The sequence below is a fragment of the Ipomoea triloba genome, chromosome 9 (genome assembly GCF_003576645.1).
Source record: "Ipomoea triloba cultivar NCNSP0323 chromosome 9, ASM357664v1".
Taxonomy (NCBI): Eukaryota; Viridiplantae; Streptophyta; class Magnoliopsida; order Solanales; family Convolvulaceae; genus Ipomoea; species Ipomoea triloba.
The window spans coordinates 1,768,849-1,781,427 of NC_044924.1; the positions used below are offsets into that span (position 1 = coordinate 1,768,849).

A 12,579-nucleotide genomic window follows, 5' to 3' on the forward strand; every position below is an offset into this window, starting at 1 on the left:
TCGATTGAGACTCGATCTCATAAAAATTTGAGATACGCAAAAATAATCTTGAACCATGAAGTTGGGTCAAGTAGGTCAGTTTGCCTACGAATCAAATTCTTTTGTAGTTCACCCGTCTATTATTACACAATACTAAGATTTATTTAATATACATTATCAAATAGTAATTATGATTTTCCTTATCACTGAAAAAAAACAAAAGATGGGTTAAAATAATTTGACAATGAAAATTTTGATGCATAATTAAAAGAAATATTAGGTATGTAATACCACACGAAAAGAAAAAGTTATTTTTATGTTTTAAACGCATTATCTTTTTAGAAACTCACAAATTAATAGTCTCAACTAAACATTGAATTATTTATAATATTCGTATTATATAATATCCCGTCGTACCAGAAGTTAATATACCATAACATATAGAAATCAGTAAGTAGTTGAACTTGTGTAAATATATTAAATGATTAGGACAATCAAGAGTTTAATGTTTTCCCTAGAGTGTCAAAAACTTGTTCATTTAAGTTAGAAAATTGGATCTTACCATCTAAATATTTATAGTAAATTGCATTCGTTCTCAACTTATATTTTACCTACTTGTAGGACCACTTTCTTGACTAAACAACGAGCATTGATGAATGGTTAATTAGTGGTTAAAGACCCATAACATATTAAACAAGTGGAAGAAATATAAGATGAGTACAAAAAATAAATGGTTCATCTTCATTATAGGGTAGAGTTTCGAGTACATACCAATGACACATTGTAACAAACTTGTGTTATAAGACGTCATAATTTTGATTTATAGCCCCATTATATGTAGTATCGATTGTAAAATTCAAAAATTTTAACTACCATAAAAGACTTTTATGGTCACTTTGGAGATCCGAAAAATCATTTATTTTCATTATTTGACAACCTATTCAAAGTGGTCAGTAACACTGATCACTAGTAAATGTTGATGAAAAATTTGGTTAATTAGGTCACCAAGCATACATGTTTACAAAATTTCAACTATTTGTGATAAAAAATCTAAAAATTAAAATTAAAATTAAAATTTAATCATGACTACCAAATCATAGCCATTGAACGTCTCTATAAGCTATGTCAAATAGAGTGTAATACTATAACTTTTCTATTATTTAATTTTTGTCTTTGGCGTCTATCCACATTTATAATTCTAGAAGACCCACGAAAGAAGATACCAAATGAATAAAGCATGATTCTTGTACTCGATGACCACAAGTTCAATTATTGTTAATACCCTCCTAGTCAAGTCCAATACAATAGTACAATTGTCATTTTATATAACTAGTATTTTACCCGTGCGATGCACGGATAATATTTTTCTATTAGATATTTAAATAATAAAATTAGAGATTAAATTATAAATAATAAATAATTATAATATTTTTTAGTGTATATTTGTTCAATGATAAGATAAGTGTAAAAGTATGAATAATATATGTCTCGATATTACAATTGTCATTTTATATAATTAGAAAATTATCAACAAACATTTCAATCAAATGTAATTAATATGAATTATGACATATACACCATAGGGGCCAACCAAGGTTCATTGCTCACACTACTTGAGTAGTATATAAATATTCTCATGCCCTCTTGAATTACAACCAGAAAGTCAGGAGAAAATTACACTTAGCTTAATACAAACATTACCCTGAAACACTGAGATGATGGAGATCGTGTTTGGTCTCGTTTCCTTTTCAATTGCCATTGTTTTCTTGGTGTGCCTGTGGAGAATGCTGAACTGGTGGGCTTGGTTTAGGCCAAGAAAATTGCAGAAGATTCTCAGACAGCAGGGTCTTAAAGGGACTGATTATAAGTTCATTTTTGGAGACCTCAAAAAGATATCCAAGAGCGTTGAAGATGCCAAGTCAAAGCCCATTAACCTATCAGATGACATATCTCCGAGAGCCTTTCCATTCTTCATTGATGCCATCCAAAAAAATGGTATGTTCCACCATCTCTAGCTACCACGTAGTTACTTAGTGACAGGAACAACTCTGACAAAGTTAATTAGATAGTTAATTGGTAATCTTGAGATTTCAAGTTCGACTCTTCAATTCACTGGGGGTTGTCTATTGATTTTTAACTATAGGTAACTTAGACGGTTTTACCTCTTTGTGGTCTGTTAAAGTCACAAGGTGCGCAAGTTTTACGCAGAACGCACCATCTCTAGCTACCACTTAATTAGTTATTAAGCAGGATGCAGTGGGACAACCTTAACCAAATTGATCGCACATACAGTTAATTTTGATAACATAACCTCAAAATTTAAAGTTTGACTTCTCTTGGAACTGTCTATTGGCCTTTGAATCGGTCAACTATGAGTAACATACTTTATCTCATTGTGATTCTTTGTCGACTAGAGTCACCGGAGTCTGGCTTCACCAATAACATATCTTTAGGTAGCATGTCTATTGGCCTTTGAATCATCAGTCAATTATGAATAATCTAAATTGGTTAACCTCCTTGTAATCTTTTGTCGGCTAAAGTCACAAAGCAGGTTTCACCCAAAGCGCACCATCAAATAACGGACTTTTCTATAAATTAAAGTTTTGTGACAATAATTTCTTGGCGGTTTGCAGGTGAGAATTCATTTGTATGGCTTGGGCCAGATCCATTGGTATTCATCAAGGACCCTGAACTTGTAAAGAATGTCTTCACAAATCACACTATCTTTCAGAAGCCTCCTACCAATCCACTAAGCAAATTGCTAGCCCAAGGTCTCATGTTTTGTGAAGAAGATAAGTGGGTCAAACATAGAAAAATCATCAATCCTGGCTTTCAAATGGAGAAGCTAAAGGTCACTTCATTTCTTTATGGGTTTCATTCCATTATTTGTGTTCTAAAACAAATAAATAATGATGAATGATACCTAACTAGTATGCTTTTATCATATATTGTCTTAATGTAGCATATGATACCAGCCTTCTACCTAAGTTGTAGTGAAATGTTGAGCGAGTGGGAGAAGAATGTGGGCGACCAAGGTTTAGCTGAGCTAGACGTGTGGCCTTACCTTCAACAATTGGCTAGTGATGTGATTTCACGCACTGCATTTGGAAGTAGCTATGAAGAAGGGAATAAGATATTTGAACTCCAAACAGAGCAAGTTGGTTATGCATTAGAAGTTTTGAGTTCAATTTATATTCCAGGATGGAGGTAAAGCAAATAAAAATCGATTTATGTTTATAACTTGATAAAGTTATAGTTATATGGAATTGTTAGTATGAATACGAATGCTATTGCCCTAACATCAAACCATATGCCTAATTCAAACTTGAAAACAACGAAGAAAAAATATTTGAGTAGTTTGGAGTTCTCAAGCTAGAAATAGAATGTATTCGAGTCGCCCATTTATCGGATTACAAAATTTATATTTATATTAGTTATGTTATGAATAGTTACAAATAAGATAATTACATGTATCTTTTGTACTCGTGCCCTCCACAATCCACTATGATGGCATAATTAACTCTGCGTCATCCTAGTTGTTGGACGTATGTGGCTGAGCTATATATATATCATCTTAGTTGCGCGCTTATCTCATTTTAATTTGTCTTAAACATTGCCTCATTAATAGTCTAATCGAACTTTTAGGTCGATTTATCGAGTTGGGTATGGAACTTGGCGGTAATTTCCTGATAAGAATTTATTGAATTAATGAAAGGTTCTTGCCAACTAAGAGGAATAGAAGAATGAAGCAAATTGAGAAGCAAGTTCATGCATCAATTAAGGATATAATTGACAAGAGAGTGAAGGCAATGAGAGAAGGAGAAGCTAGTTCAGACGACCTATTGGGCATATTATTGGAATCCAATTTTGAAGAAATTGAACAACATGGAAACAAGAATTTTGGGATGACCACAAGGGAGGTGATTGAAGAGTGTAAGTTGTTCTATTTAGCTGGGCAAGAGACCACATCTGTGTTGCTTGTGTGGACTATGGTGTTGTTGAGTATGCATCAAGAATGGCAAGCGCGAGCTAGAGAAGAGGTTTTTAAGTTATTTGGTAAAGATAGACCTGATTTTGATGGATTAAATCGTCTGAAAATTGTAAGTCATTTTATTACACAATTTTTTTTCACTTAGTCTCTCAACTTTGAATTTCTTATTATCACCTATTACCTGATTCTGTTGTTGCATGGTTAAAAACAGGTGACAATGATTTTAAACGAATCTTTGAGGTTATATCCGCCTGTAACATTACTCAGGCGACTTACTAAAAAGCAAACAGAGATAGGAGATATAACATTTCCCCTAGGTGTTCAAATCGCAATACCAATAGTCATGTATCATTACGACGAGAAGATATGGGGCGACGATGCAAAGGAGTTCAAACCACAAAGATTCAGTGAGGGGGTGTCAAGGGTAACTAAAGGGCAACTAGCATTCCTCCCCTTTAGCGGAGGACCTAGAATATGTATTGGGCAAAATTTCGCGATGCTTGAAGCAAAAATGACTATGACCATGATTTTACAGCGTTTCTCGTTCGAGCTCTCACCATCCTATACACATGCTCCCACCACTATCATAACGCTGCAACCTCAGTTTGGTGCTCCGCTTCTCTTGCGCAAAATGTAGATTCATGCTTGATTGGATTATATTATATGAGACATCATATCATTTGGAGTTGGTTTTGTGGTCTTATATATGAGATGGGTAAAATCTTCATATTTTAATGAATAAATAAAAGTTATCAATTTAGCATTAGTATTTTCATTCCATGTAGAATACCTAATTAATTATGTGTATGTATTTAGACATGTTTATACAATAAAATTTACTTAATTAAATAGATTGACTTCTTAACACTATCTCTAATATTAAAATTCGAATTAGTTAATAAATTAACTGCTACCATGCATTTTTCAAAAAAAAAAAAAAAACTGCTACCATGCATGGAAAAAAGAAAAGTTTGCAAGGGCTGCAATTGAGATTGACATTTCAAAACTTTTGCTCATTCAAAATATAAAATTAATTGACTATATATACTCAAATAAGTTGGCAATGATTAAATCTTAAAATGACACCAATGCCCAACCTATAGTTCCATTTATTTGACTTTTTTTTTAAAGTATTCCATATACTCAGTATTTCTTTATTATGCTCCCAAAAGATTGAATCTTCAATCCCAAGGACTTCCACGTCTCGAGTCTATAAAACATTTGAAAAATTATAATAATTTAATTGAAAGACATTTGTTTATTACGTACAATGAGCTCCCTCATTTTGAAAGATTTTATCACATTGTCGTTAGTAAAACTCAATTTCTGATCTTTACTTTTAAATTTCACCCTTATTATCAATTGAGCTGCTCATGCAGGCTCCGTCTCCGTATTTCTTTCCTAGCACGTGCAAGTGTGCAACCCCGACCATTTGCCCATATAAAGCCGACTTATTCAAATGGAGTAGGAGAAATGGAGTGTGGGTCCAACGCGCCTGCCGAGTTCGTCAAACTCCAACCACCTTATAATATGAAAAATGAAATGGTCTATGGCGTCGGTCAACTATTTAGTTTGATTTCTCAACATTACCTGTCCCAACTCTCTCGCCAAACCCAACACCCTCCGTTCTTCTCTCTCAACCCAAAACCTTTTCAACAATCTCTACAATGGCGGTCTCCGGCGGGTACGCAGCCTCCGTTACCGTTCCCGCCTCCAAGCCGAAGTTAGGTTCTAGCAGTACGCACACGCCGTCTTCTACGCTGCCGTTTTCGGTTCCTTTTCGCTGCCGGAGACTGAAGCCGTTGGTTTATCGGACTGGATCGCTGAACCCTAGATGCGACGGTGGTCCGAATTCGTTGGTTACCAGTGAGGAGAAGAGGTCTAGTCTTTCAGCTTTGGAGCTTCTCAAGACATCCGCCGCCGATCGTAAGCTTCCCTTCCTTTTCCACTTTTAAGTTCTACTCAAGATTTCTAACGTTGGATGCGTTTTTTATTTTGCATTTAATTGCTCATAGATAGTTACTTTAATTGTTTTCGAGCTGACTTAGATCGCAAGAAAGAGTATGTTCAGTTTGTCTTGTCAGCATCAGTATGAAATTTACCATATTTGCGCAGGATTTTTATTTGCTGCTTAAAGGCTTAAATTTGGCATATCTGCATTTGATACAGCTAGACTATGATGAATAATGTCTGAAATTTGTTAGAATGTTTAGAATTTTATTTAGCATAAAACGTCATTTGATCACTTGATCATAACTCATGGAGTCAGCCAGTGCTACAATGGAAATCACAACATCAGCTAAGGCAGATTGTGGGCCCCGGGCAAGGCCCGGTGTGGGAGTTACACCACTTTGGTCGGCTCCTTTTGGGTGCTAGGCAGTCCTCTCATCTAATAGGTCACTGAGTCAATGTGATTTACCACCTCTACAAATCCTGTCTGGCCGGGATGTGGGGCCTCTGAGGATGGATTTCGCCTTTTGTGGGCAACAAAGTTAGAAAACTATAACTAAATTGCATGTATTGATCTGTTTTAATTAGATCATCATGGTAGAATTAGTTGATACTCCGTAAAATATTGAATAATTTATCCTCAGCATATGTGTGCTGACCTTTTCTTTCATGTATATAAATGGTTAAATGTTCTTGCTGAGGTGCATGAAGAAACACTGATTTTGGGTCTCAAAACATTCTTTGTCTTTCATCTCAGGGTATACAAAGCAAAGTAGCAGTATTGTTGTTATCGGGCTTAACATTCATACAGCACCAGTTGAAGTACGAGAGAAATTTGCTATTGCAGAATCAGACTGGCCCCGTGCAATTAATGAACTGTGTTCCTTGAATCATATAGAAGAAGCTGCTGTTCTTAGCACATGTAACCGGATTGAAATATATGTTTTAGCTCTATCTCAGACTCGTGGGGTGAAAGAAGTGACTGAATGGATGTCTAAGGTGCTAATTATCCTCCATCTTTCGTTGAAATAGTTATCTATCTACCTTTCACCATTCTCAAACCACAAGATACATATTAAATTTTCTCGGGTTGAAGAGAACAGGAATCAGTGTGCTTTTGTATTTCCTATGAACTAGATGCATCATGTGGTTGTCCTAATCATCATGTGTCTTTTTTATTATTTTTAACAGACAAGTGGAGTTCCAATTCCAGAGATCTCTCAACACCGATTTTTGCTGCATGACATGGATGCAATTCAACATCTGTTTGAAGTTTCTGCTGGACTAGACTCCCTTGTCCTGGGAGAAGGTCAAATTCTTGCACAGGTAAAGCAGGTTGTAAAGACTTCACAAGGAGCCTCTGGGTTTGGTAAGAAAATAAGTGGGCTGTTTAAGCATGCAATTACAGTTGGAAAACGGGTTAGATCTGAGACCAACATTTCCACTGGATCAGTTTCTGTAAGTTCAGCTGCTGTGGAGCTTGTACAGATGAAGCTTCCAGAGAATTCTTATGCTACTGCCCGAGTATTGGTTGTTGGAGCTGGCAAAATGGGAAAACTTGTGATCAAACACTTGGTTGCTAAAGGGTGTAGACAGATGGTAGTAGTAAACAGGACCGAAGACAAAGTTGCTGCTATATGCGAGGAGCTCAAGGATGTCAAGATAGCATACAGACCTCTTTCAGAAATCTTAGCGTGTGCTTCACAAGCTGATGTGGTTTTCACATGTACTGCTTCAGATGCCCCTTTGTTTTCAAAAGATAATGTTCAGGCACTCCCCCCTGTGAGCGATCAGCTCGGTGGCCAGAGGCTGTTTGTTGATATATCTGTCCCACGGAATGTGGAGCCAAGTGTCTCTGATCTTGAAGCTACAAACGTTTACAATGTTGATGATCTTAAAGAAGTCGTGGCAGCTAACAAGGAAGACCGGTTGAGGAAGAAATTGGAAGCTTTGGCAATCATTAATGATGAAGTTAAGCAATTTGAAGCTTGGAAAAACTCCCTTGAGACAGTTCCAACTATCAAAAAGCTTAGGGCCTATGCTGAAAGAATTAGAGCTTCTGAGGTCGACAAGTGTTTATCAAAGATGGGCAATGACATCCCAAAAGACCAGAAGAAAGCTATCTACGATCTCAGCTTGGGCATAATGAATAAGCTCCTTCATGGGCCAATGGAGCATCTAAGATGCGATGGAGACAATCGGCCATTGAGCGAGATACTTGATAATATGCATGCTCTTAACAGAATATTTGGGCTCGATACAGACACATCTTTATTGGAAGAAAAGGTACGGGCCAAGCTAGAGCAAAATCAGAAGCAAGCTTCCTGAAGTCGGGTATTTTGTTAAAATTTACAGAGTATTCATCATTTTTCCCCTGAAGCAAGTAGAGAATCTAACACAACAGCAAATATATACAACCCTAAGCTAATTGCATTTGTTTACATGACCTTGTACCCCTGATTGGTCAGTCTCCCATTTCCTTCATTCCTTTAGTTCTTTGCTTTCATTGATTAGCGGAGATTTTACATTGTAGGTAATCTACAGGAGAATAGTATGTATTATGTAAGGATATGAGAATCAAAATTCTTTTAGACAGCTTTTTGTTGATTCATCCAAGAGTACTGCAAACCTTTTTTTTTTTTGGAGTTTAAGATAAGTATTATGTGGTAGTACATACTTGAAAACAAAACATGAAAAGAACCAAAATGTACTTATGCTTGAAAACAAAACATAAGTATTCGTGATGCAAATCTGTATTGTCTGCAGAACAAAGCGTCTGCTAGAAAACAAAGCTTGAAAACAACCTTAGCAGCCCACGTTTTTCATTGGGTTGCTTCACTTGCTTGTGGGTAGAGTATATTCACCAAACAGCCTATAGTTCATCCCTAACAGAGGGACTCAGAGAGAATTATAGGCTTGAAAGACTCATCTGCCATGGCTGTAACTTCCTCTTCATCTGCTGTTACCAGTGTTTTTGTTGTTGGAAAATACCCAACTCAGTTGCTCACCGTCGAACCCGACAAAGCAGCTTCAAATGCTCCCCCAAAGCCACTCTTAATCGCCACCCCTACAGAAACCGGTGACTTTCCAGTGCTGATGCTTTTTCATGGCTATATGTTTCTGAATTCCTTCTACTCGCAGCTCATTCAACACATAGCTTCTCATGGTTTCATTGTCGTTGCTCCGCAGGTATATATTTGGTTTCTCATGGTTTCATTGTCGTTACTGTATCTGATTTTTTGGGCGACGAGGGAAACCCGGCCCCGGTGCATACAATACTCGAAAATGTAAACTAGATAAATCCTGACTTGTAACACGTCAATAAAAGATCGTGAGGAAAATCAACTTTGTCCATAACTAATTAGTTGAAACCAAGAAGGTCAATAGACTTTTGTTGTGAGTCAAACTTTTAACCTTGTGGTGATCATGTATCTGTGTTGGACGGAGGTCAGTACAGGCCAAATCTAGCACCCGGTGTTGTTGTGAATCGAACTTTTAACCTTATGGTTATCATGTATCTATGTTGGATGGAGGTCAGTACAGGCCAAATCTAGCACCCGGTGTTGTTGTGAATCGAACTTTTAACCTTATGGTTATCATGTATCTGTGTTGGATGGAGGTCAGTATAAGTCAAGTTTAGCACCTAGCCTCTTCAAAATAGCAAATTATTCTGTGGACCTGGGTCCACCTTGAGGTAGACCCGGGTTTTAAATGTTCACAATTTATCTTTTAAAAATTCACAATTTGTATACTACGAACACACACTGTAAATGTTTACAATTTACATACTAAATGTTCAAAACTTAGATTATTACAAACACACCATGTTAATATAGGCAATTACTACGTATATTCTAGAACTTCACAATTCTAATATTAAAAATACACAGTTTAGAATCACGATCTACTTTGCAAGGTGGAGTCCCTGGTTCATAGTATAGCAACTCCTTGAAGGAAGTGTACTGGTTGAGCAAGTTATAACTTTTGACTTAGTAATAAGATGGTCGGGAGTACTTGAGCCCGTTAATTTGTTTGGTTTTATGCAGTTATATCTCCTAGTAGGCTGCCATGCAACTGAAGAGATAAAATCCGCGGCCGAAGTCACGAACTGGCTATCGGAAGGATTAAGCAGTTTCCTCCCATCTCAAGTCCACCCAGACCTGGAAAAGCTAGGGTTAGCCGGACACAGCCGGGGAGGCAAAGTAGCATTCGCGCTAGCGCTGGGCAAAACGGCAACGACTGATCTGAAATTCTCAGCCATAATCGGCGTGGACCCTGTCGGCGGAACATCCCCTAATATCCTCGACACCACTCCTGATCACTTCGACCTTAACATGCCGGCAATGGTGATCGGGTCGGGTTTGGGAGAGGTGAAGAGGAATTTCTTGAGCTGCCCTTGCGCGCCCAAGGGGCGGAACCACGCGGCTTTCTACAACAAGTGTAACGCGCCGGCTTGTTACTTGGTGGCTAAAGACTATGGGCACACGGACATGCTGGACGATGATACGAGGGGGAGTTTGCGCGGGAAGCTGAGTTATTGTATGTGTAAGAATGGGGCGGCTAGGGCGCCGATGCGGGCGTTTGTGGGCGGCGCTGTGGTGGCGTTCTTGAGAGGGTTTTTGGAGAGTGATATGAAGGCTTTGATGGGTATTATAGACCAGACTGAAACCGCACCTGTTGAGCTTCAGGCAGTGGATTCCAAAGATTTGGTGAAGCTCCATTCCAAAAGCCTAAGTTAATACTTGAATTGCATTTTACATGTATTATGTGTATATATTATATGTTATGTGTGCAGCTTATGAGCTCTAAAGAACATGTAGATCAGTCTCTTTTTTAGTATGATAACTTCCACATTTATGTATTATGTGTATATATTATATGCTACATGTGCAGCTGATGAGTTTTAAGTAACATGTAGATCATAGTCTTTTTCTATGGCAACTTTCACATTTATGTATTATGACAACTTCCACATTTATGTATTATGTGTATATATTATATGCTACGTGTGTAGCTGATGAGCTTTAAGCAACATGTAGATCATAGTCTTTTTTTTTTTTTTTTAGTATGGCAACTTCCACATTTATGTATTATGTGTATATATTATATGCTACGAGTGCAAATGATGAGCTCTAAGCAAGAGGTAAATCCTATTCTTTTTTTTTTTTAGTATGGCAACTTCCATTGGAGTTATCCTTAGTATTGTACCAACTACAATATTGCCAAACAAGTTTTAGGATAGTAGTTGGAGGCTTGAAGAAGTGGACCATTCGAACCACTCTCCCAGACACAATTGAGACTGATCTAAAATTTGACATTGCAAGTTAATATACAAGGAGATGAAGATCAACTTTCTTTTAGCAGATGACCAAACTTGTAACAGCTTTTGTTGATTCATTCAAGATTGTACAATTTTGTTTTTTATTATTGTTCTTTTGCAGAGCTCTTTTACTATGTTTAACTGTCAATTCTTTGAGAATGATTTCTTCATTTTTTTAAAATTATAACTGTGTACAGAATCTTGCAGATAAACCAATAAACCATGTTTGAAGAAAGCATAACAAAAAGCCAACAGAGATAAGCAGGATTGACTCTGAAACCTCAATTCAGATAAGAGCAGAATTCCAGCTCCAATCAAGTGTTTGGCTTTAGAATGATTGAACATCATATTTATATATATATATATATATATATATATATATATATATATATATATATATATATATATATATATATCACTTCATACCGCTTGACCATAACATCTTTGACTTTACACAATACATTTAAAAAATTAAATTTATCATAATGAAAGATAAATAAATTTAATGCTCACTTATAAAATACTACTAGTACTTTTTATGATAAGTGAGATTTCATTATTTAAAAAAAAATGAATTAATTTGGAACTAAAATTTGGATGTCGGGTATTCGGGTTTCATGTGAATTGTACGGAAACGTATCTCAAGTGGCAGCAGCCAGCAGGACTGCAGAGAACTTCCAGCCCTAAAATTTCTTGAAATTTTGCAGCAAATTCAGACCTAATTTTCATCAATTCACAAATGGCACTGAGAATCCATCTCTTACCGCCGAAGCATTTCCATCAACATCCCTCAAAATCTCAACGCGCAAACATCCCCTCCACGTATCATCTCACAATGCACCCAATCTTCGCAGAATCTCGTGCACCAACGAGAACAAGATGAGCGATTCAGAGCTGGCTTTAGATTTGGCCGCGGAGGTCACGAAGATCAAATCCAAAGCGGTGCAGAAACAGGAGGCTCTAAGGAAGAGCAAAGAGATGCTGTTCACGGAGCTCTGCAATTACTTGGGCTTGAATTCGGAGGAGGCGAAGAAGAAATGGAAGAGAAGCAGTGAAGAGGAAAGGTCGGCGTTGATCAAAGGATTTGTTTCAGATTGGGCTGCCAATTTCCATCCGTTATCTGCTAGGTCTGTTAAGCAATTGGTTGATGAGTACTTGGTGGAGAACCCTTCTTCTTCTGGTTCATCCCTTCTAGATTGTTCCCCAGTATTAGGAAATTGATGGGGTTTTCTCAACAAGAGAAAGAATAGAATAAAGATTTCTCTTACCAGAAAGATCACATTATGTGATAGTTTTATGAACACAGTTAAAGTTGAGTGTTTTTTTTTTATTAATTAAT

At 36.9% G+C, this 12,579-nt stretch overlaps 4 protein-coding genes across 4 annotated transcripts; all 4 read left to right on the forward strand.

Moving 5' to 3' along the window:
• Positions 1–1,697: 1,697 nt before the first annotated feature.
• On the forward strand, positions 1,698–4,629 carry LOC116030001 (cytochrome P450 CYP72A219-like). The gene is made up of 5 exons (XM_031272076.1): positions 1,698–1,974; positions 2,613–2,830; positions 2,942–3,186; positions 3,695–4,079; positions 4,182–4,629. Exons 1-5 carry the CDS (start codon positions 1,698–1,700, stop codon positions 4,605–4,607), a joined length of 1,551 nt encoding a protein of 516 aa, XP_031127936.1. The 3' UTR covers positions 4,608–4,629.
• Positions 4,630–5,534: 905 nt separating this feature from the next.
• On the forward strand, positions 5,535–8,516 carry LOC116030000 (glutamyl-tRNA reductase 1, chloroplastic-like). The gene is made up of 3 exons (XM_031272075.1): positions 5,535–5,896; positions 6,678–6,919; positions 7,112–8,516. Exons 1-3 carry the CDS (start codon positions 5,638–5,640, stop codon positions 8,246–8,248), a joined length of 1,638 nt encoding a protein of 545 aa, XP_031127935.1. The 5' UTR covers positions 5,535–5,637; the 3' UTR covers positions 8,249–8,516.
• A 98-nt stretch (positions 8,517–8,614) lies between these two features.
• On the forward strand, positions 8,615–11,491 carry LOC116030002 (chlorophyllase-2, chloroplastic-like). The gene is made up of 3 exons (XM_031272078.1): positions 8,615–9,109; positions 9,967–10,629; positions 11,438–11,491. The coding sequence occupies exons 1-3, from the start codon at positions 8,855–8,857 to the stop codon at positions 11,468–11,470; spliced, it is 951 nt and encodes a 316-aa protein (XP_031127938.1). The 5' UTR covers positions 8,615–8,854; the 3' UTR covers positions 11,471–11,491.
• Positions 11,492–12,078: 587 nt separating this feature from the next.
• LOC116030817 lies at positions 12,079–12,541 on the forward strand. The gene is given in 2 exon segments (XM_031273155.1): positions 12,079–12,426; positions 12,429–12,541. Coding segments are annotated over 2 exon segments (369 nt in total). The 5' UTR covers positions 12,079–12,119; the 3' UTR covers positions 12,491–12,541.
• Positions 12,542–12,579: the final 38 nt, after the last annotated feature.

What these genes read in the sequence shown, in the direction of transcription:
- LOC116030000 (XM_031272075.1), top strand. Translation starts at nt 5,638, where the DNA reads ATGGCGGTCTCCGGCGGGTACGCAGCCTCCGTTACCGTTCCCGCCTCC. An exon ending in CAAGACATCCGCCGCCGATC is followed by an intron (nt 5,897 to 6,677) that starts GTAAGCTTCCCT and finishes CTTTCATCTCAG; the next exon opens with GGTATACAAAGCAAAGTAGC. An exon ending in TGACTGAATGGATGTCTAAG is followed by an intron (nt 6,920 to 7,111) that starts GTGCTAATTATC and finishes TATTTTTAACAG; the next exon opens with ACAAGTGGAGTTCCAATTCC.
- LOC116030001 (XM_031272076.1), top strand. Translation starts at nt 1,698, where the DNA reads ATGGAGATCGTGTTTGGTCTCGTTTCCTTTTCAATTGCCATTGTTTTC. An exon ending in TTCAAATGGAGAAGCTAAAG is followed by an intron (nt 2,831 to 2,941) that starts GTCACTTCATTT and finishes GTCTTAATGTAG; the next exon opens with CATATGATACCAGCCTTCTA. An exon ending in ATTTATATTCCAGGATGGAG is followed by an intron (nt 3,187 to 3,694) that starts GTAAAGCAAATA and finishes AATTAATGAAAG; the next exon opens with GTTCTTGCCAACTAAGAGGA.
- LOC116030002 (XM_031272078.1), top strand. Translation starts at nt 8,855, where the DNA reads ATGGCTGTAACTTCCTCTTCATCTGCTGTTACCAGTGTTTTTGTTGTT. An exon ending in TCATTGTCGTTGCTCCGCAG is followed by an intron (nt 9,110 to 9,966) that starts GTATATATTTGG and finishes GGTTTTATGCAG; the next exon opens with TTATATCTCCTAGTAGGCTG. An exon ending in CAGTGGATTCCAAAGATTTG is followed by an intron (nt 10,630 to 11,437) that starts GTGAAGCTCCAT and finishes AACTGTGTACAG; the next exon opens with AATCTTGCAGATAAACCAAT.